General features: G+C 40.9%; 6 protein-coding genes and 1 long non-coding RNA gene across 7 annotated transcripts; 1 reads left to right on the top strand and 6 right to left on the bottom strand.

Moving 5' to 3' along the window:
- Positions 1-42: 42 nt before the first annotated feature.
- On the bottom strand, positions 43-1,164 carry LOC6504806 (putative uncharacterized protein DDB_G0291608). The gene is made up of 2 exons (XM_044717191.1): positions 1,060-1,164; positions 43-994 (listed from the first exon to the last, which is right to left on the bottom strand). Exon 2 carries the CDS (start codon positions 992-994, stop codon positions 140-142), a length of 855 nt encoding a protein of 284 aa, XP_044573126.1. The 5' UTR covers positions 1,060-1,164; the 3' UTR covers positions 43-139.
- A 1,919-nt stretch (positions 1,165-3,083) lies between these two features.
- LOC6504804 lies at positions 3,084-3,953 on the bottom strand. Its single transcript, XM_001966340.4, has one exon. The coding sequence runs from the start codon at positions 3,809-3,811 to the stop codon at positions 3,197-3,199; it is 615 nt and encodes a 204-aa protein (XP_001966376.1). The 5' UTR covers positions 3,812-3,953; the 3' UTR covers positions 3,084-3,196.
- Positions 3,954-6,021: 2,068 nt separating this feature from the next.
- LOC123257559 lies at positions 6,022-7,779 on the bottom strand. The gene is made up of 3 exons (XR_006507657.1): positions 7,478-7,779; positions 6,385-6,487; positions 6,022-6,320 (listed from the first exon to the last, which is right to left on the bottom strand). It is a non-coding gene; the product is annotated as an uncharacterized LOC123257559 (long non-coding RNA).
- A 1,293-nt stretch (positions 7,780-9,072) lies between these two features.
- Positions 9,073-11,554, top strand: LOC6504698. The gene has a single exon (XM_001966339.4). The coding sequence runs from the start codon at positions 9,304-9,306 to the stop codon at positions 11,092-11,094; it is 1,791 nt and encodes a 596-aa protein (XP_001966375.1). The 5' UTR covers positions 9,073-9,303; the 3' UTR covers positions 11,095-11,554.
- Positions 11,555-12,961: 1,407 nt separating this feature from the next.
- LOC6504803 (27 kDa glycoprotein) lies at positions 12,962-13,939 on the bottom strand. Its single transcript, XM_001966338.4, has 2 exons — positions 13,778-13,939; positions 12,962-13,696 (listed from the first exon to the last, which is right to left on the bottom strand). Exons 1-2 carry the CDS (start codon positions 13,848-13,850, stop codon positions 13,050-13,052), a joined length of 720 nt encoding a protein of 239 aa, XP_001966374.1. The 5' UTR covers positions 13,851-13,939; the 3' UTR covers positions 12,962-13,049.
- A 782-nt stretch (positions 13,940-14,721) lies between these two features.
- Positions 14,722-16,354, bottom strand: LOC6504802 (27 kDa hemolymph protein). Its single transcript, XM_001966337.4, has 2 exons — positions 15,993-16,354; positions 14,722-15,926 (listed from the first exon to the last, which is right to left on the bottom strand). Exons 1-2 carry the CDS (start codon positions 16,168-16,170, stop codon positions 15,139-15,141), a joined length of 966 nt encoding a protein of 321 aa, XP_001966373.1. The 5' UTR covers positions 16,171-16,354; the 3' UTR covers positions 14,722-15,138.
- A 200-nt stretch (positions 16,355-16,554) lies between these two features.
- On the bottom strand, positions 16,555-23,084 carry LOC123257558. The gene is made up of 3 exons (XM_044717190.1): positions 22,314-23,084; positions 21,188-21,439; positions 16,555-17,062 (listed from the first exon to the last, which is right to left on the bottom strand). The coding sequence occupies exons 1-2, from the start codon at positions 22,518-22,520 to the stop codon at positions 21,266-21,268; spliced, it is 381 nt and encodes a 126-aa protein (XP_044573125.1). The 5' UTR covers positions 22,521-23,084; the 3' UTR covers positions 16,555-17,062; positions 21,188-21,265.
- Between the last annotated feature and the right edge of the window lie 208 nt (positions 23,085-23,292).

Below are 23,292 nucleotides of genomic sequence, written 5' to 3'. Positions count from 1 at the left end.
CCAAGACTCTTTAAATTCTAACAACAATAAAGAGGGTACAATTATGTTAATAACTTTTTATTCAGATCTGGTTTTTTTCGGAGAGTTAGTTGAGTGAAAAAAAAAATGTGAGACCATGGCTTGATTTGGGATGGTTGACCTATGACCTGGCCCTCAAGTAGAGATGGCTGCCACTCGATCCTGCCGTCTCATGACCCATCGACGAGGCGGGAATGTATTCATTCAGATTTAGAGAGAAGGCTGGAGGAAAGTGCTTGTCCTTGGCCTCTCGATTGATCCGGTAACCCCGGTAGGCTCCAGCGGCGGCGACAGCTTGGGGATTAAGAGCTCCGGCAGCGGCATAGCCCTGAAGAGCTCCGTAGTTCGGTGGCAGGGCACTCAGCACGGTGGCAGTACGTCCGGAGAAGTCCGGTTGTCCGCCGGCAGCTAGTGTGGGTGATCCTCCGCCGGAGAGATACGGACTGATCGGCACAATGATCGGTCGGGTGGGTATTAGCTGGAGATACTGAACCGTATTCCCAGTGCCGTCCTGGAGGGTCTGGGCGGGGAGGTACTGCATCAGCATGGGGGTGGAGGGCAGACTGGCCACACTCGGTGTTCCGGCTGTCTGCATTGGCGTGAAGTTGGTCTCCATTTCCGGCATTTTGTAGGACGGCTTGAAGGCCGCCTCGCCACCCACTGGACTCTGGCCAGAAGTCTGGGCCATGTCGTAGCCACTGGCATAGGCACTAAGGGAATTCAGATGCACAGCCTCCTGTTGTTGCAACTGCAACTGTTGTTGCTGTTGTTGCTGTTGGACTTGTTGTTGTTGCACTTGTTGCTGTTGCAGTTGCTGCTGTTGCACTTGCTGGTGTTGCACGCTGTTGGGGGATTTGGAGCCTTTGTTGGAGATCTCGGGACTGGAGACGGGATTGGCTTGCAGAACGTGTGGCAGCAGCAGCATCAGGAGTTGCCACAAAATCAGGTGGCCGAGGATGTGTTGGTGGCACAACATCTAAAAAAAAAATATGTATTCCTTTAATATTTTTCACTTTTATCCACACTGTAACAAAAAATCACCTCGCCGCTTTTAAGATTTCTGATTATTTCGGATTTTGGTGGCAAAGAAAATAAAAAACTTGCACTTTTCGTGGCCAGCGACGCGCTTTGATTAACTCGACTGTGTTGCATGCCACGCTTTTATATCTCCCCAGTTCGTGGCCAATTTCGTTGCAATTGCAATTGCAACAGCAAAACAAGCAACACCAGCAACACAACACAAAAGCAAACAACAAACAGCTTTCAGAGGCAAATCAGTCTTGCCTGCCAGCCACATATTGAGGCACATCGAGTTTTCCACTTTTGCAATTCTGTGGAAGCATTTTGTGGTAGTTTTTCGTGTTGCTGCATTGTTGCATGTTGCTACTACGTGTTGCATGTTGCATGTTGTTCAAGTTCAAGTTTAGCCATCGATCAGGCATCAAAAGCATAGCGTATTTTGCCTTTAATCCGGTTTCCGGTCTTCCCGAATGGCTTCGCTTTTTTTGGGGGCGTGCCACAATTAGGCAGTTCACTCGGATCGCCTCTTGCCACTTGCATCTTCCGCATTGCCACATGGCCATGATATGCTTAAACGAGTTTCATTTCATTTCTTTTCGTATATTTTTTGGCCACCAGTTGTGGCGGCAGTTTGCCGTTTATTTTATTGGTTTTTGCACTCAAGCTGGCACAATGGGATTAAAGGCGGCTGATTTGTTAACCCGCCACCTCATACGGGCTTAGCTAATGGGGTGTGCCGCAAAAAACGGGAGCTAAACGATTCATTTTTAAGTTATATATACATTTTTAATAGATACTTACCTTTTAGGATTACTACAAACCCAGATACAGGCCCTTACTAGGACGCCTATTTTCGTAATCTTTGATTTTCCTAACTTCAAAAGAGGTTTTCATGGAAAATTTAAAAAAAATATTGATCGATGATTTCCGTCTGAGATTTTCTAGGTGTTTTTGAAGAATTTAACCACCAATCGTTTAAGACACTCCATATAAAGATTGGATAAGAATTGATCAAGATATACAAATTGATAAGGTCCCTATACGGCATTCCATCGTTTTCGAAGGGGTTGCCCCAGGAAAAGATGGAAAAATTTAAAAAAATATTTTGTGTCAGGGTTTTGATGCAGATCGATGGAGAATCGATATACAAATCGATTAAGGTATTCCGCTTGATAATCTGATCAGAAATGGCAGAGATATGGACATCGAGGTGGCCCATGTGGGGGAATCCATAATTTTCGAAGGGGTTGCCCCGGGAAAAGATGAAAAAATTTTAAAAAATATTTTGTGTCGGGGTTTTGGTGCAGATCGATGGAGAATCGATATACAAATCGATTAAGGTATTCCGCTTGAGAATCTGATGAGAAATGGCAGAGATATAGACATCGAGGGGACTCATATGGGGGAATCCATCATTTTCGAAGGGGTTGCCCCAGGAAAAGATGAAAAAATTTTAAAAAATATTTTGTGTCAGGATTTTGATGCAGATCGATGGAGAATCGATATACAAATCGATCAAGGTATTCCGCTTGAGAATCTGATGAGAAATGGCAGAGATATGGACATGGATGGGCCCCATATGGGGGCATCCATCATTTTCGAAGGGGTTGCCCCAGAAAAAGATGAAAAAATTTCAAAAAATATTTTGTGTCAGGATTTTGATGCAGATCGATGGAGAATCGATATACAAATCGATCAAGGCATTCCGCTTGAGAATCGGGTGAGAAATGGCAGAGATATAGACATCGAGGGGACTCATATGGGGGAATCCATCATTTTCGAAGGGGTTGCCCCAGAAAAAGATGAAAAAATTTTGAAAAATATTTTGTGTCGGGGTTTTGGTGCAGATCGATGGAGAATCGATATACAAATCGATTAAGGTATTCCGCTTGAGAATCTGATGAGAAATGGCGGAGATATAGAAATGTTTCTGAAAAAATGTCATACTCCCATATCTCTTAAATCCAATAAAATTTTTTAACAAATAAGCCCCATGTTGCCCCCCAGCTCCCACTGTAGCTGGGAAGATGAAAAAGCGGTTGGCATTACTTAACCCATAAATTTAGCTATTGATCGAGCCGAACTGATATGCATATATCGAGTGGTACTGGTTCCGCGCACTGGTGGCTGGTGGGGATGGGGCGCTTTCGTCTCGGAGTTAGGCGGTGAAGCTCTGGGTGGACTGGAGATGGGAGTAGGTTGAGCGGGTCGTCTGCTTGAGGGGCGGACCGAAGATTAGGGCCGTGCTGCGTCGGTAGAGGTTGCGTCGCAGGTCGAGGAGGCCGCAGTGTACCTTGCGGGGCAGGGCGGTGGCCCAGAGGGTGAGCCACAGCAGGCAGGCTCCAATGAGGCCCGTGGTCAGGCCCAGGGTCCAGTATTCGCAGGCCAGGAAGGTCTGATCCTCGACGCCCAGCGTTTGGAGGACGCCCACTATGGCGCACTGGCACAGCGACTCCACGCGACGCCACAACTTGGTCAGGGTGACATCCAGAACGATACAACAGATACCCGTCTCCAGGAACAGGGCACCCCACGAGGATTCCGGCGGATTAAGGGGACCGCCACCTCCGCGGTTTCTGCCCCGCATCTGAGTGGCCGGCGTTGAGGCGGGAAATATGTGAATGGCCTGGAGCAGAGCCACAATACAGGCAGAGAATAGCCAGGCTCCGATCAGGGGCACTCCGGCTGGTGTCCGGCGAAAGTAGTGGTAGTACGATATTCCCATAACCGAGTGGAAGAGCACCGCGAGGCCCAGAGCTGTAAGGCGAGCCATTTTTTTTGTGGGTGTGTGTGTATTTTCGGGAATCCGCTAGCAACCAGTTCCGGTTTCCAGCTCAACCGGAAGCCTTTTGAATTTTGTTGTTAAACTTTCGGTTTCTGTCAGTTTTCTTATATTTTTGTTGATGCTTCTGGCAGAGACAGAAAGCAATCAATCTGCGTTTTAGGAATTTCAAAGTCATGCCAAGTGGAAATTTACAAAAAAAAACAAAAAATATGTAGAGTGGAGTGTGGGAGTACTCCCTATTCCCCTACACAGGGGATTTTTCATAAAAAAGCTCAGATATTTTGAGAGATATAATATATAAGATGGACTTAGACTCTTAGTCTTTAAGACAAGTTTAAGTTTGGACAGCTTAAATTTTAATAAAATATTAAAAAAGAATACACCACCCCAGAACTCTCATAACTACACCATTTTCAACTATTAAACTTGATTTAAGTCCACAAAGAATCTTTAGTTTTTAACACAAAAAATTAATATTTCTCATCGTGTAATCGCAGTCACTGTCCCCGTTACAGTTGGAGTCACAGTCACTGCTGTAATTATCGCCACAAGTCAAACTGGCTTTGATGTCAAGGCCTTGTTTTCCTCATTTCCATTGGGCTCATTACGTGAGGCAAGTGGAAATGGGAAATGCGCTCAAAGTTGTCCGCTTACTTTCATTTTTCATTTGAAGACTTAAAAGCTTCAAAGTCAAGCTTTATCCACACGATCATCCAAAAGTTTTGGGTTACTAAGCTTTCTTAATTAAATCTTAAACAGAAACAGAAAAAAAAGGAAAGAATTAATTAAAAAGTCCTGTCATAAATCATAAAGAGAGAAAAGACTTAAAAGAAAAGTGAGAAAGCTGAAAATGATCCTATAATCCGAGGCATGCAACTGCACAGGATGCACAGCACAGCACAGGGCGAGGCAGGACGAGACAGGACAAAGCGAAACGCAAGTGTCCTGACATCCCAATCTGGTCCTGCTCTGTCAGCAAGTCATAAATCTTCGGCTCCGACTGAACTTGATACATCAAAATGTTGGTCAAATTAAATTTCTTGCGCCTTCTCGAGGAGCAGCAGCTGCCAAGTAATTCGTCAAGCTGCTCCTTTGTCCTCCACCAGCTCTCCGGCTCCGGCTCCTGCTCCATCGTCCTTATCTCATCTTTGGGTGAGCATTGTTGGCTCTTTTCCTTCAGATCCTTGCCTTTTTCTCCTTTTCTGGCCATGTTCAAATGTCTGTATTTGTTACACTTCTAAAAAAAAGTGTTTAAAGATGGCTGTTCGGGTTTTTGTACGCCATCTTGAAGTTGTTTTTAGGTTAGACAGTGTGACCAGTTCCAAGAACTTTGAAAGGGACGCCATTTTTGAATGATAAGAAAGTTAAAATGCAAAATAATGGGATAATTATTTATTAATTTTATTAAACTATGAGTACTGTGAGACTATAACTTTAAAAATTGTTGTTCCATTTTTTAGTAGCCATCTTGAATTTGTTTTTTAGTTGAAACAGTGTGACCAAATGCTAATATTTCACTCCTTTTTTAAAATAAAAGAGTTTAAATGAATAATAACAGGTATAATTACCCTAATTCTTCTATTATGTGGTGTACTTTGATTATAAACTTAAAGTTCTTAAAGAAAACTCTATTTTTTTCCAGTGTATTGTACACTTCGCCCCCCGCTCCCCGGCTGCCTTTCATGTCAACTGCATTTTTCTTTTGCTTTGGTGCTTGTTGTGTGCGCTTTTTCACTGCTTTAAACCACTTAATGGGTTTTTTTTTTATGCGGACCTGGCTTAGACGGAAAAATCGAGAAATGAAGTCGGGGTATAGTATATGTATGTATATAGATGGAGAGAGTGAGGGATGACGGGACGCCTAGGGGCTATTCATGCTGCAGCTTTCTTGTAGCTTCATTCACAAAGACTTGCAATTCATCAAATCTCGTTAGCCTCGGCTTTTATAGAAAATCTGCAGCTGCTTTTGCTTCTACTGCGATGCTACTGCTTTTGGTGGCTTTGCTTTTATTTTTCGGGGCTTTGGGCGGTCTTCGGCTACCATCCAACCATTGACTATCCATGAAGGCAGTGGAGTTGAAAAAGGTGGGTTGTCTTTAAGGCATGTGCTTAGCTTTAAAGGCTTCAATGCAATGAAGCACCCAGTCAGTCTCAGTCTCAGTCCCAGTTGCAGTCGGAGTTCCAGCATTTGTGAGCTCCTTTGTGAGGTTAATGAAAAGTGTGTGTTGGTGTGTGTGTGTCTCTAGGAATAAAGTAGAATCCTTGCTGGATGCTAGATGCTCACATAAACGAAACCAAACGCAGGAAGGAACTACAATAAACGAGGTGGCCAATGAATTTTTAATACCACCATTGGACCACCAGGCCACTCCGAAGGCTTCAACCACTTGAATGCAGTCAAGGTGGTTCAGTTTCCTCATAAATATTGCAAGCACACTACTCTTTGTCATGGGAAATGCGTTGACTAACACTAAAAGTATTTGGAAGAGGATTATTTCTACAAAGAAATTATAAAAGTTTTATATTTTAATAAAATTTATAGATATAGTGCTCTAGTTTACCTTTTTCTTTAATGAGGAAGTTTGTTTTATTATTAAATAAGTATTTTCTTTACTTTCTGTTGATCAACACTAGAATTTATGCTTTAAACTGACTTAACCAATACTGGATATAAAATTTGAAAAAAGAGAATAAAAGGTAAACATGGTATTATTTATATAAAATGATAAATATTATACTAATAATATAAATTTTTCTTCAATATTCTTAAATGTTTATTCTTTACTGAGCCTTTATCAACACTAGTTTCGTTTATGCTTTGCCTCAAATAGCCTTTTCCAACACTGAAAATATCTTAAACCAATTTATCAAATTATTCCTCTTAACCCTAAACCTTACAAATCTTCTTTTGGGAAAAACTTATATAGATTGAAGACTAATTTTGACCAACACTTAACCGGAAATAAAGCCACAATTCCCTGTCAGTGTTGGATAGCTAATATTTTTGAGTTTCCATGTGTCTGTGTGGTGTTTTCAAATTGGCAAGCACTCTGGTTAAGTGGAAGTCATCCTTTCTGGCCCATTCTATAGACGTAGCAGTTGCCACCGCCCTGTGGATGCTTCATTTGTGCTGCCTCCTGGCAAAGTGCCCCATATCACGCACAGCCAAACACTGCAGGGACCTCCACCAAATGCATTCAATTAACAATTCCTCCGCTCCGGCCTGGGCATAAAACTTTTCTGGCAATCCATCTGGCGAAGGAGGTAGAGCTGGAGGTGGCTTTTAATCAAAAACTTGCATTTGCCAAGTGCCAGGGTAACTTTTTTGGGGATAGGATAGGAGGTTGTGCAGCAAGTTTCTGGGGCAGAAGGCAACAGAAGTGTGGAAACTTTTGCAAATTGTAACGTCGACAAAAGTCAAAATCGTGCCGACAGCCAGCACCCTCGGATTCTTTGGTTTGAAACTTGCAGGATTCCAATTAAGGATATTCGGAAATGAAAGTAACAAACTATAAGATACCCAGTATTTGTAAGTATTAATAAAATAAATATTCTAAGGCTTAAAAATGAAAGAAAAAATTTAATAAAATAGGAAGTAAGCTATTCTATTCGTTGTGAAGTCCTGAAGGATCTATATCATTGAGCCTTACTCACCTCGTGCCATTTAGGAAAAGTAATTAAGCGTCGATGCGTTTCATTTGTGTTACTTTTCTGGGCAATTACGGCAAAAAAGTTTTCCAGTTTTCCAATGCGGCATAAAAAGTTTCCTCTTTCTTTGATTTCTCTTTTCTAATTTCTATTTTTTTTTTTCCATTTTTTTAAGGACAACAGGTTAGTTAGTGAGACTTGAGATAATTTTATCCCTGGAGTATCAAGAGGGGGGTAGAAGTAGAAGAATTTCCATCATCAGCTTCATTGGGGCCAACAATTTACCAACTTATCCGGTTATTCCCTGACGGCCACTGCAATGTGCAAAAAGTGTTTCTCATTAAAAAGTTGTTTCACAATTTTATTATCCTGTCGGTGTCGTTGTCGGTGTCGTTGTCGGTGTTGGTGTTGGTGTCCTTCAGGTGCAAGGCTCATTGTCACGAGCTCAGTTGAGCTCAACTGGGGTGACAATGTCAATAAAGCAAACTTCCTCTCTCTCTCCATCCACGACCCGGAACCGGAAAAGCCCTACAGCGGACACGTAACCACCCACATCGCCCACATCAAATTATTTTTAAATTACTTGTAAAAATAGCAGAGAAAGTATATAAAAAAAAAAAAGAAATATAATAATACAAAAATGGTGACAAAAGCAGAAGCTTTCGGGGTGAAAATAAATAATAAAAAAAAGAGACTCTGAATTATAGTTTTATAAAAGTGTGTACTATATGTATGGTAGTTGGTGAAAACAATTTCCACAGAAATTAAACACTCCCAGGACGAAGGAGCACATTGTTTGTGACCTGTTCCTATTTTTTTTTTTTTCTGTTTCTGTTTCTGTTGTTGTTACCAACTATTCAACTCATGAATATTTGAGCATTTCATTAGCCAAAAACTACGAATGCGAAATGGAAATGCAAATGTTTCCTGGCTAAATGTTAGAAAACAGGACGAAAATAAGTATCCTTCTCGGACAATCGTACACAGTACAAATGTGCAAATAAGAGAGATTTAATGGTTGTGTGTGTGGCTTTAATTACCCATTTTTTTTTTTGGTTTTGGGCTAATATATGTAAGAAGCTACCGGAATTACATATTAATTTGAATTTGTTGGAGATAGAGAGGTTTCTTTAAAGGTCTCTTTTTTGTTATAAGTTTGAAAAATTATACATAATCGGGGTCACCGAAACCTTTCAAATATACACATACATAGTCGGGGTCACCAAATAAGTAAGATTCCTCTATGAGGTCTATTTAAGAAATGAATTACTTTTTAGACAAGTTTAATTGCTTTATAAAAATAATTTTAGAGCATTTCTTGACAACTTAAACACTATATTCCTACCCAGTTTTATCTCAGATTATTTTAAAGATAAAAAGAAACAATGTTGATTAAAATATAATGGCTTTCTTTATCTTTCTTTTTTGATAAAAATGGGCAAGAACTCGGACTTTTATCAAGAGCTTGTCCTATTTAAGCTTTAAAGTCTTGACAAATCGCTGTACTATTATTTCTATATGACTTATCGATTTGATTAGGCCTTGTATTGGCTTTTATGGCCCATTAAAGACTGTCCAGGGAAGTGGTTATGGGTTTGAGTATTCTACGAAATCGATCGAGGGACAGTTTTGTGTTAGTGGCGATCGGATCGGACCGAAAGGTAATTACGTTCCGTTGAAGTGAGAACCGCTGGCACATATAGTCATACATAGATAATTCAGCGTTTATCGCAGCCACTCGGAGTGATTAGATTGTCAGGTGGAATATGTAGTGGGACGTTTGCAAACTCTACCTTTGATGCCGCCTCGCTGTTAGTTCGCATCGGTACATAATGACAATGAGAGGTGGCTTTTTCCGCCTGGCCCTACTGGTGGTCTCCTCCCTGTTTGCCTTTCTCCTGCTACTGACCGCCCTCCAGCATACGGATCGCTTGCGGATAATCACCAGTCTGGATGATAAATCAAATTCAAAGCCACCACAACAGCCCCAACCACATCCGGTGGTTCAGTTAGTAAAAATAACACCACCACCGGTCCACCATCTGGAGGAGCCGATCGATGAGGAATTGGTATTGCAATTGGAACAAGAACTGCCGGAAGTGGATTATGCCTTCTGGTATTACACAGCCAAGCCGAAGAAATATCGATATAATGCCACATGCGGTTCGTATCCGGATCCGTTGGATCTGCAACTCCATAACATCTACTGGCAGACGTTCGTCAATTCGAATGTAACCTTTCGCCTGTACGCCGCCTATTTGGATCGCAGGGATGCGGTTAAGTTGCAAACGGTGAGGATATTGGCCACCGCCAATCAAATAGGTGCCGAATTTCCGGCCACCCAGTGCCAGTTTTGGTTCGAGGGCAATAACATGCCGGTCTATGTGAACGTTACCGAGTACGTTAGTGTTTGGGTCAAGGCCTGGGGCAACAAGCCCCAGCTAAATTATCCGCATCTGCTCAGCTGCCCTGTGCCCAAGGAGTTGCCACCAAATCTTGTGAAATCCTTGCCCAGAACAGTGTCTTTGGTGGCGAATAAATGTGATCGGGCCACTAATTCATTGAGGATTAATCAACAGGAGAAGCAAAGCGATCCTCCAAAAAGGACGGCAAGTCAAGAGAAGGTCCTCACTGGCAATGCAACTTCTTCGAGTCAAAATATCACAGGTTTAGTGCCCCTGAACTTTGGAGTGTGTGTCAAGGGATTCGATTTTCCGTATGTGGATCTGTCGGAGCGTCTCATCGAGTGGTTCGAAATCCAACGGATACTGGGCGCCTCCAAGATCTATGCGTATATGTATGATGTCCATCCGGCGGTGCAGCGGGTTCTGGACTATTATCAGCGAACTGGTTACCTGGAACTGCGACCCCTGACCCTGGCGAATGGAATGCCACGATTGAGGCACTACCAGCACATGCTCCTCCAGAATCGTCGGCTGGAGAAGCGTCTTAACGAACTGATACCCTATAATGATTGCTTCTATCGGAATCTGTACAGGCACGACTTCCTTGTCAACGTTGATGTGGACGAGGTGATAATGCCACTAAATGGCAACCGGAATTGGGATCAATTGGTCCACACCGCCTACAAGATGGAGGAGGAGAAGGGCGGCAAGTGTGCCGGTCGATTTCCGGCCTTGTGCTTCATAAATACATATTTCACTAAAGTGGAACCGGAGCTTCGCAATCACGAGGAGCAGGCCATCACCGGTGAGCTGTATATGTTGCAACATACGTTGCGGCATCGAAACCATTCACTGCCCGGTCGTGCCACCAAATGTTTCCACAACGCTCGGCTATCCCTTACGCTGCACAATCACTTCACCCTCAAATGGCTACCCGGTGCCTGTAATCCTCGAACCATTGACATCTCGGTGGCCCAAATGCATCACTATCGGGAACCGGACTCTAAATATACGAATCAGGATCTTGTGGAGGATCGTAGTGTCTGGCCGTTTGCCACCGAACTGAAGGCTGCCGTCGAACAGGTCTGGCTTCATATGGACGATGTCCTGGCCCAGGTCAGTGATCCCGAGGAGCAAGAGGAGATGGACGTTGCACTCGATCAGGAGGGTGAATCGGAAGTTGAAATGCCACCACCAGTTCCGGTTCCAGTCTCTTAGCTTAGGTATTATTTTATCATATAGGTCATGTAATGTTTGGTACTTTTCTGGACGAGCTTTTTTCTTTAAAGATTTGTTCATCTCTCCACAAAATAGGTTTATCTTTTCGTTTATTTTCTTTCATTTTGTCCGTAAAAGGTTCATTTTGTTCTTAAAAAATGAATTTCAAAGTTTATTTTGTCCGAAAAGAGTTCATTTTGTCCGAAAGGTTCATTTTGTCCTCAAAGAGTTCATTTTGTTCTGAAAAAAGTGTATTGAAGAGTTTATTTTGTCTGTAAAAGGTTAAGTTCTCCATTAAATATAATTTTAACTTTTTTTTATTATTTTATTTGAGATAAAGCCATTTAATACCAAGCATTTAACAATCGTCACATCGATTAAAATTAGTATATAGAAACATTGTTTTTTTTTTATCCCAAAAATATTTATTGAAACAAATATACTCACTAATTTAAAAGTATTGCCTCGGTTGCTGTTTTAATTGATTATTATTAGTATTGTTTGCTGTTGGCAAACAAAAACTTGCCAATTGCTTACTGTTTTATGCAATCGTCGTGATTACTGGCTCTTTTTCAAAAGAATCCAAATATTTACTTCGTCGTCAAATAATAAAAACGTTGAGTAGCAGAAACTTGATAGGGAAAATAAAGATAATCAGTGGGAAACTTTATTTTTTATTTTTTTTTTTTTGTCAGGGACTTCAGGAGATTCTGAACTAACCGGAATGAGCCGCGTAGAGCCCATTCATTATACTTCTTGTTGTCATTTGAAAGCCTATTGCATATATGCGAATAAAAAATAAATAATAAATAATACTTATATATTCATCTACTCATTGCTCCGATGATAGTCCCCTGGGTCATAATCTTATCGGGCAAAGTCGGGGAAGACGTCATTTCTTGAATGGCGGGCGGGACTTCAATTCCCCATCAAGACCAGCAACATTTCGATCTCATTAGCTCAGAACACACAGCACATTAGAAAATTGCAATGCTGATAGGTTGGAAATTCCTATTCCACAAATAGAAAACCCAAACAAGATATTCTTAAACCAATCAAAGTAATGTCTTTATCTTAAGAGTCTTTTAATAGTCTTTAGATTCGTCCAGTAATCGATGATATTGATTTATTAATTATATTTTATATAATTATTACCTAAGCGAATCTCTGAAGCTTTGATTGACTTATAATTATAAATGAATTTCAGATAGGGTCTTACCTTGGCGACTCTTCCAATTGAATCTTATCAATAAAAGTAATTTATTGCTGACGTTGGTGTTTGGAAAATCCATCACAGAACTGTCAAAAAAAAAAACCCAGAAACCCGTGATTACGATAAAAAAAGGGGGGGAAAAAAGAAAAGAGTTTCTAACTAATAGTTAGTAATTATCTACGATAAGCTTGATGATTATGTTGGTGTTAATAACGTTGTTTTTCTTCTGGTTTATCAGTTGATGGTGGCGATAGGGACGTGCCTTGTATTTTTTATTTATTTTTTCCCTTTCTGGCCCAGAAGTATGCTCTGTCTTTCGCAACCTAGCCGGAAACTATGCACTACAGTTTTGAGCCTTACATATCGGACTTATGCTAGTGTTATGTGGGGAACAGAGTTCCATTTTAAGAAATATTACAAACTATATTATAAGGGGTATTAAAAGAAACAATACCATATATACCATAAGAAGGAAACATCTCCGACCATATAAGGGATATGTATTCATGATCAAAATCGACTCAGGAGCGATGTCGATCCTAACACTTCCATAAAGATCCGCCCGAAGTCACCAATAGTTCTCTAAGGAGGACTCTAAGAAGGACTAATTTCTAATTAATCAAGTTTCAGAATGAAATGGAAAGGGAATTTCTTGTTCTGAGATAAAGTATTATAGTTTATTTTGAAGATAAGGAGCAAAAGAGTAAAATGTGTATGAATAAAAGAATATAGAGGCTCCTTTTCATGGGCGGTTCAGGATCAAAAGTCCGACAACAAGCCATCCCAGACTCGAAAAGGCAGCTATCTTGGAAGAGCCTCCTTTCAGAGCCTGACAGTCCGATTCTTTTCTGACCCGCTTGAAGATTTCCTTGGTTATGTTGGATGGCATTGGATCTGAGCACTGTTCGAAGTGGGGCAGGATACACGACTCGAACCGTTCCAGGTCCATGCAGAAGGTGGGCCTGAGGAACAGCTCGGGGAAGCAATTCATCCTGGAAATCATATTGGGGAAAGTCTGGTCGAAGCAAGTAGGTAAAGCGTTCTGGTTGGTCATCAGGCACTCCACCTTGGCTCTTAGTTTGGTCAAGGAGAGGTCGATATTATCCCTGCCCAGGCGACAGGCGAACTCTAAAAGCGAATTGAAAATTCGCATCATCTTCTCCAGAACAAGTTTCTCCTCGGCTGTGTTGTAGACTTGGACTACGCCATAGAACTCCTTTACGTAGTGATTGCACTTGGCTTCCGCCGGGCAGACTTGGGAGATGACGGATTTCAGATCGTCCATCCCCTCGATTTCCAAAAGATGATTTTCTGAGAAGCAGTTTTTCACCTTTTTTAAGGCTCGTTCGATGTACTCATTATTAACGTTGGATACCTTGCATTTTTCGTCTAAAAAAATATAACAAAAATGCCCCATCCATCATTTCCAGTAAGAAGCATAACATGAATAAAGAGCTAGAGTGTACCTACCGCTTTCGACCTCCAGGATCTGGCCCAAAAAGGCGGCCATAAGGATAAGGGATACCAGCGAGTATTGCTTCATGGCGTCTTCCGTGTCCTGTGGAAATAGTGACTTGTGGGAGGTAATTTCCTCTCGGGCGATCTGTCCGGACTGGCGGCTGTGAAGCGAATGAAAGAAACCTCGCAGTCTCGGTGCCAAAAAAACTTCGACTAGCATCTGAAAATAGAGGGTAATTCGATATACGGCGAAGTATGTGACTCAACTGTAGGTTTATCGTTTAATTCTACGATGAGGCATATAAGGCATATTTAAAATACAAAAAAATCTTAAAAAACCTATTATTCATATTATTCCCGCCCTATATATAAATAAGTAAGCCTCCACGTCCCCTAATTATTATTATTTTATTTTTTTTATTATTATATTTAAGGGGGAGCAATACATTGTTTCAAATCTCAATGAAAACTCACTCGAAAGTTCTTAAATGGGAGATCTTTCAATTGTTACAAGCTGATGTTTATCCCAAAAACTGTTAATGAGGTGAGCCGGCTTTTCCCAGGAGAAATTATGTTCAATACATGGCCCAAAACACATCACGGATCAGCAAGAATACACGAATATGATCTTCAATACAGGAATATCTGAAATTGGTATCTTAAATTGGTATTTTTGTAGGAAAAGATTCTCCAGGAATGTCTCACACAATGTCTCTCCAAGCCGTTATATCTTATAAAGAAATATGAATTTCATTCAGGCCCAGAAGTATGCTCTGATTTCGCAATCCAACCTGAAACATATAACTCTCCGAAACCACTCAGCCAAGAGACTTTCGTAGAATCTGAACCATTTGGGGATCTATTTTCGAATCGAATCAAATCGGACCAGCAATCAGTAGAATTCAAGAGCTCCCTCTGATATTATGATCACAGAGCAGTATTAAACAATTTTAAAATAGATTTAATCGTTTATTTGTAAGATAGGGCGTATTAAATAAATATTTTGTAGTTACAATACATTACTACTCTTTTCTTTTTCAAAATATGATCGGCAAAGTCGATGTGGGTCGCTACCTTCTGCAATTCCACAATCTCGTTTATTGCGAGCAATTCGCTGGGAGACATTAAGTTATATGGATCTATGTACCAATAGACCGAAAAAAAAGAACATAAAAAAAATAAAGAACAAAAAAAAAATAGCTTATAAGGTATAGGTAATATATAAGCTTTCGTTATCGCTATCGGGGGCTATTTCGATGGTCAAACACTTGGAAAAAAAAGAAACTAAATTCTAAAAGAACTAAAGAGTTTGCCGCAGTCTTTGATAGTGTGGGGCAGTAATTTTTCCTTTTCCAAATTGGTTCTTGTTATTTCTAGTAGCGATTTAGGATCAACACGAGTCCAGAGGCAAAGATTCCAGCCAAAAGTGATCCGAAATGTGATGTCAGTCCGGTGGCACCACCGCCAGTACTATTGCCGGCAGCTGCCATCAAAATGGGCTTCTCATTGGCCCGGGCCGTCATGTAGGCCTGACAGTCCGTTTCGTTCTTAACGAACTTGAAGATCGACTGGACAATGTTGGCTGGGGTGATCTCGGAGCACTGTTCCAAGTGGTGCAGGACACACGACTCGAACCGTTGCAGATCCACACAGTGGGTGGGGGAGAATAGTAGCTCGGGGGCGCTCATCAGATCGGGCACTTGACCATCCTTTGGTATATAGTTGTGGAACGACTGGTTGAGGCAATTGGCAATGGCCTCCTTGTTGGCATCGAGACACTCCGGTCCCTGTTCGGCCACAAATAGTGCGATCTGATCCCCGCCCCGAGAACAGGCGAATCCCAATAGCGATGCCCCAATCCGGGCGATCGTCTCCTGGTGGCGTTTCTCCTCGGCGGTGAGACAGACTTGCATTTTGGTATTGAACTCCTTGACACAGGCCTCCGCCTCGGGTGCCTTCTGGCAGTATTTGTGGAAGACGGTGTCCAGTTCACCCTGCGGCTTGGCCTGTTCCATCTCCTCCTGGATGGCCGTCAGATTGGCGACGCCACTGATGCAGTTGCTCATCTTGGCGGCAGCCCGTTCGATCTCCTCGTAGAAGGATGAGTTGTCCGCTCCGGTCACTTTCTTGCATTTCTCGCGATATAGTCGTTTTAGATCATCTTTAAAATAAATAATAAATATTAATAAATTCATTTATTCATGTTTAATGGAGTCTTAGAACTCACCCACAGTGACGTTGGTGTTGCGGTATTCGGGCGGCAGGAATTGGGCCGACAGACCGCCCAACTGACTGGGATCCAGCTTCGTGGGTATGGCGACACCGGCCGGACTGGCATTCACCTCGAGGAGTACGGCTCCCAAAGCAGCCATCAGGCAGAGGCCCATCAGAGTGTACTTATGCATGGCACTGCAGTAATCCAATAGGAAGAGTACTATCCGGTTGTATGTGGTGCGGTCCGGCTGCGGTCCGACGGTGGCGGCGGCTGGCAAGTGAATGAATATCACCGGTTACCGGCCACTAAGTAAGGCGTAACAATTGACAAAAACGGTGGGCCGAAACCCAATCGAATGCACCTCAAAATCCCCAATCGCAGTCACTTTATATATTTGTCGACTGACTGATCGGTTGATCGGTTGAGTAATATCCGATATCTTATCGGCATATGGCCTGCCAGCTTCGAACTGAAAATGCATAAACATTTGTTTTCTTCGGATTTCAGATGATTAATCCATATTGAAGATTGACTTTCTTAGCTTCAAAAAAATAATAAATATGATACAACTCACTTGAAGTATTAAGCCTTTATTTAAACAAGTTTTACTTTAAAAATAATACATAAATATAATTTAATATCTCTATGGTTTTTTGGTATTTGGAACCACTGTTCAATCGCGGCTCTGCTTTGTCTAATCAGCCGATCATGATATAGTGACATCATTCACGCGACGAATGTCGTCTTAGCTTCGTTTATTTCTGACACTCGTACTTACTTGCCTTTGTGTATTTTATTTTTTTTAAATTCTCTAGACGAAGTTCAAAGTTTCCTCGACTCTCCACTCCGGAAGTTACAAGATAAAGTTTAATGATTCATCAAAAAAAATATAGGTTGGACTCAGTCGTTTTAAATGGGAATTCAAATCGATGTCCGTCGCTGGCCCCGACATATTGTAAATTTTGGCAAATTTCATGCTTCGATATGGGGGTTGTGTCCTCGGATATCTTATCAGACATAAGTTAATATTTATGTACTCGCTATCGCGCAAATGCCAGCGGTGTTTCTGCTTTTTATTGTACCTGGCCAAGTGTGCAGTGTATTGGGTAACCGATTCCAGGCAATCGATATGAAACAGAAGTTCTTTATTAAATAATAATATTAAAATAAATATAGTCAAGTATCTATATGTTTTAGCCTTTAAAAGACTATACATATAACATAGAATGTGTCTCCCCTAAGGCAAACAGTATGAGAAGCGTGTAGAAAGGCGCGAAAAGAACTTGACTCGGCACTCTCAGGTATCTGAGAGGTTGGGAAATGCCCTCTATGCTGTTTATTTGCGTTTCCATCTAGTTTTCTCAAGTTTCAAGTCTAGAATTATTCACCGCACAGCCAAACAAAAAAGCAAAACCATCTGAAATAGTATAAGCACAAAAAAAAAAAAAATAAGCAAAAACGATCGTAAAATTAAGAACAAAGCGTTTGTTGGCTGGATCTTGGATCGATTGCAACGTTTGCGGAATTTTCAATTGTGTTTTATTCATTATTTTTATTGTTGCTTTGGAACTGAGCTCGTTTTCAGGTCGAGCTCTCTTTGTTTACGTGTCAGCTTGCTTGTGTGTAATTTAATAATAATTTCTTCAGATTTACATTTCCATTCAGCACATTTACGAATTGAGAAATAATGTGGGCTTGCGGTCTTGCCAATCACATAAGCGTGGACCTATTTTAATTACTCACTTACTTTGTGGGCTATAAGAACTGGACTAAAGGTCGTTTATTAAGTCGACGTAACACGATGATAAGGTTCGATGGCCTTTATCAACAAAAAACGGGGTTTCCAACCGGACAAGGTATAATATCATGTTCTTTTAAACACTTATCACTATCGTGTAATCATTTTGTTTTTCCATAAAGAGTGTCAAAACTTTCACTTAAACACTTAAGAAAATAAATACTTGAAGCGTTTATTTATAAACTTGAATGAAAATTTAAGAAAAAAAAAGCATGGTATACTTTTAGGCGGCGTAATGATAGACAAAAGTTGATAATCTTTGAAATGGTTTTTTCCATATTACGCATACGCCACGTTGTCGGCGCTCAAGCTGCTTATGAAGCCAAACAAATGAGCTGACCTCGTTCAACTCTGGCCAGCGTTGGCTGCTCCGGTACAATCCCTGTACCAATCCGTTTAGTAATTTTGCGGCAAAGGCAGGATAGAGGAGGGCAGGATACAGTCCAGGGTATAGACTATAGATACCCGGTACTTGTAGGTCTTTTAGTTTTGATTTCTAGGAACAAATTAGCATATTTTATAAAGAAATATATAATCTGGTTTGTAAAAAATATTATAGATTGGAAAACTTTGCGACAAGAGCCTGAAACTACCATTCCTGCTATAGGGTATCATTAACTAGACTGGAATTTGGATCTCTGGATGCTGGTGCTTTTCTTTTCCACTGCCTTAATCAGACCCAGACCCAGACCCAGACATACATCGTCAAGGAGGAGCGTTTGCTGTTTGCCTTGCTGGCTGTTTTATGAGCTTAGTCCGTGTGCTTTACTACCCAATTAAGCCAGGAAATACATTTAGCAAACTAATGAATTATAAATACACACACAGGGAGAGAGAGGGGATAAGCAAGGAAAAGCAAGGGAAAAATCATGCTTTTGTCCTCCTCCTCATACTCGTCCTTTGATTATTCGGCAAAGGATGAAAGGTTATTCTGGTTCTGAATCCAGTTTCACGGCGTTAAGTTAATCACGCAAACCCACTCATTCCCTCACTCTCTGGATCTCTCAGCGTAACCGATCCCCGGCTAAAAATTCACAAAAACCCTCTTGTTTCAAACTACATAGTTAAATAATTCAGATTCCATAGTGAGAACCAGTTAACTTTCCTCTTCGTTAGTCGTTGCCGCCGAAAAAGTGTGGAAAGTGGAAAGCTTTGTGGCCCACGCCATATCCTCTAGCAGAAGGATGCACAGGATGCGCTGTGGTATCCTTTTAAATGAAATTAAGCTAATTTGGGTAACAGGCATCGCGTCATAGTCGTCCTGGTTAGTCCTGGAATGGTTATAACAACCAGCCATTCTTGTTCTAACTACATTGGTATGGAAAGTATTTGAAAAAAAAATCACTAATTTTATTAATAAATGTATCTTTTAAGCAGGTCCTCTTCAGGACAAGACTTGATTTATGTTTAATAATTTCTTAAATATTTATGATTTCTTTTGGGTACAGTGCGCTTTGCTTTAGAACACACCGGTATAAGGAAAGCAAAGTCTCATGCATATGCAAGGCCCCCTTGCTGCGTGGCAAATCAAAGTTGCCCCATATGTGGCCTGTTTTGTGCTATTTGCAGCACATGCTACACATCGGGGTGGACTTCCTACTATTACTCCCATACTACCATAAAAACTTACCTGTCCATCCGCTATCCTGGGTTGGATGGTTGGATGGCTGGGCCGTGTATTGTAATTTATTATCCTGCATGGCAAAAAGGATTTTCATCAATTAATCATGCTGATGATGGTGATGCTACTGCAGCTAGACAACACTAATACTGGCTACTCTGGCAGTGATTCCCAGTTTTGTCCGCCTGTCTGACTGTCCGTTATGCAGAGGTTTACCCCCAAAATCGAACAAAAGACATGAACATGAGTCACAAAACAGATAAATTCGTGCACAACTTGGCTTAACCTGAGGTCAAGACGAGGGCTGGTGGGCAGATTTCTTTCCCAAACAGATTAATCAACATAAATAACAGAAGGCGTTTAAGGCGCAGAAATATTAAATTTATTAAAAAAAAAAAAAGAAATATTAAAGCCACTAGTAGCCATCGCTGTTGGTGGCCTTGGCCTTACTGACTTGGAACTGCCGTGTGTCCTGGCTGGATGTCCTGGGTTGGGGGTGATTTATGGAGTGCTATGGCTGCCTCCTTACTACATCCTCTACATATATATCCTAGCCAGTCAATGCACTCCTTGGCATTTTAATTCGTTGGCAAGTAAATCAGCTTAAAGTGCATGAATGGCCACTTCATGGACGATTTCATCAATTATTCAAAGCCCATAGCCCCAGCTCCGGCTTCAGCTCCGGCTAAGTAAAACTAAATTATTGCCTGGCAACGAAAGGCAATCGAATGGAGAGCTATTTTTCGTTTAGTTTATTATGCAAAATTTAATTTTAATAAACAAATAGGTTAAATGAAGGTGCAAGCCAATACAGCCAGGCAGCTAGTTAGGGCCATTTTGGTTCAGATTCAACCAATTGCAATGGCCTCTTACCTTGACTGATTGATTGACTCCTTGATTGATTGATTGATTGATTGACTGACTGACCGATGCCTACAAATGTTTCTTTGTTTGTTTTTGTTCTCCGGTTGGTACTTGTGCATGTAAATTGTGTTATTTTTTTTTTTTGGCAAAATACCAAAGGCTAAAGGATTATTTTCTGTCTGGTACTTGTTAAATTGCCATATTATTTCCATTTTCGGTTTTAGACTGAAACTGAGAAGCTCTTTGGCTGTTTTTCTTTGCTGAAAAGTTCCAGTTAATGCGATTTGTGCACTTGCCCCGAAAGCTTAAAGGGTCAACAGAATGATGACCAATTTGTTGTGGCTCTCGAAGCACACAGATTAGCTTTGGAATTAATTAGTGGCCAGGCCAGGCCAGGCCAGCTTTGGCTATTGGGGGGAGAAGAGTTGATGTAATTTGATTAATATGAAAATCAATTTCAAAGACTCTCAGATGCTTCAAGATGCTCTTTTGATTGGCTTTAAACTAAGTTGTTATTGAACTGATTTAATTGGAAAAAAAAGGAGTTGATTATTTATTTGAAAAAAAATTGAATCTCTTAAGTTTGGTTCGTTTAAAGATCAGATATAGTTGGAATTCAGTTGAGAAAGCTTTTTTAAGTACTGGTTATTAAAAATGAAAGTTCATTTAAGAGCCGTACGATATGCAGCAGCGACCAGTGGTCCGATAAGCTTTTTAGCCTATTGAAAGCTCTTTGAAAAGCTTCTAAACAAGTACAAGGTATAGATAGTACGGAACTCTATAAAATACTTATTTTTAAAAGAATTTTGTAAAAAAATCCCTAATTAATTCCCCTTGTAATCCAATTAACAAAATCACCTTTAAGCTTAACCCTTTAAGGTGCATTGATCTGGAAAATGTTTTATCTTAGAATTACCAACTTACCTTCACCCTTTGGTGGCATTTTGTGATGCTTCTCCGGCTGCTCCAGCACTTCTGGGGGCTCTCTCCACGTGGAATAATTTAGCTCATTAGAGGCAGCTCCTTAAGGTTCCTAGCCGGGCTTAGACTCCATCTCATCTTGCCAGTCAACTCCAGACTCTCGAGTGGCTTCTCCAGTCTCCAGCCTCCATGATGATGATGATGACGATGATGAGGAGAAGGCTGGCTGCGGAGTGTCTCCAGTTTTTGCACCGCCTGTGGGTTAATTCGGGCCATAAATTTTAGTGGCTGGGTGGTGCTACTGTTGCTATTTGGTAGTTGCATGTTGCAGACCCAACAGGGCCAACTAAGACCTGCCTCCTTGCCGCTGATATAATGTGACACCAGCTGCTTAATGTTTTGGTTAAAAGCATTCTAAGTGAAATGCAACAGGGCGGAGACACGACACGACACTGCACTGCACTGCCCTCAAGCAGCCGGCGAAAACAAAAGGACGAAAAGGACGAAAAATGGTGCCAAAAGGACGACCGGAGTGGAGTGGAGTGGAGGTCAGGACGTAGCAGGGCGTGGCAGAAGGCGTTGCCTCATTGCCTCATTCGGTCTGGCAATTTGCTTAAGCGAAAGAAGGCTCTGGCACAGCACATATGAGCCAAGAAGTGCAAAGGCACTCAACTTTTGGCCCGCAAACAGTGGAACTAAAAGGCAGAGATTTGGTTAAAAAAAAGGGATTTATATATGATCATATAGTTACCAAATCGTAATATTCGTAATATATATATAATTTCTCTTTAAATTATTTTCTGCAGAGTCTCAACCTTCTATCTTTAAAGGCCTCCTAGTTATGATACTATAGATTTTTTAGTTATAGGATAGCCATAAGATATAGTAGACCGATCTTAACCATTCCTAGTTATATACTATCTGTGTTTATAAGAAGTATGCCTGCCAAGTTTTAAGTTAATAGCTTCAAAACTGAGGGACTAACTTAAGTTTAAACAATTTGGCGGACAAACGGACACGCGGACATGCTTATATCTTTTTTTATGGAAATAAAATGATATATTTGAACAAATTTAATAATTTCTAGTGAAGATAATAAGAAATCTGATTAGTTTGGAATAATGCTTACCTCATTTTTTTTATCCACTAAAAATCCAACCACACCCACTGTCACAAAAGTGTGGCAAAGAAGTTTTGTTGGTTTGCTGCCTTTGCCAGCGGCTGTTGTGGCAACATCATCATCATTCATTTGCGCCCAGGTGCGTTTTCGTGTGCACTCTGTTTCCTCCAGCCTCCAGGTTGCAGGTTCCAGGTCTCCAGGTTGCAGATTCCACATTGCACGTTGCAAGTTGTTTGTGAGAGTCTCCTTGCCGAGTCTGTGCCGCTTAGTTTGTATTTGGTTTTTGGGGTTTTTGGGTTTTTCTTCGCGGTATCTGTTGCATACCTTGCGGCGCCTCCTGCTCCTCCTCCTTCACCATTCCGCGGCTCCTTGTGAACCTGTGAATCCTGGATCCTTGTTTGTTATTCTTAGAACTTGTTCTGAATTCCACTCGACTCTGTCTCTGTTTCTGTTGATATTTTGGTTTAATTCCTTCCTTTTTTTTCACTTTGAAATAATCTTGATGATGAAATAATCTTGTTTAGTTGAAACTTTCTATAACTAGTGCTCTATGTTTTTAATTTTCTTAATGTCTTAACACAAAAAAAAAAAATAATTAAAACCTTTTACGAAAAAGGTCAGTGCGTGCCACTGACGTTCGACTTGAAACAGCTTTATCAAATATTGAAACATAATGACAAACAAGAATGGAAAACAGAATTCGGACTAAGGCGAAGTTGATATACCCTTGCTGTTAGGTAGCATCTTATATTATTATATATATATCTGATCTATATAAACATATATCTGCCTGCAAGAAAGATAAGGATGTAGGCAAAGTTTTAACTCGATAGCTTTAAAACTGGAAGACTAGTCTGCTTAGAAATAAACAAAAAGACAGACGAACAAGATCATATAGATCTGATCTGATCAAGAACATATATACTTTATACATATTTAACCAAAATTAGAATAACCTATGGAAAGGTAAATAAAATGGTTCTTCGCA

The sequence above is a fragment of the Drosophila ananassae genome, chromosome XL (genome assembly GCF_017639315.1).
Source record: "Drosophila ananassae strain 14024-0371.13 chromosome XL, ASM1763931v2, whole genome shotgun sequence".
Lineage (NCBI taxonomy): Eukaryota > Metazoa > Arthropoda > Insecta > Diptera > Drosophilidae > Drosophila > Drosophila ananassae.
Note: the sequence above shows the minus strand (reverse complement) of the source record. Positions and strands in the feature narration are given on the sequence as shown.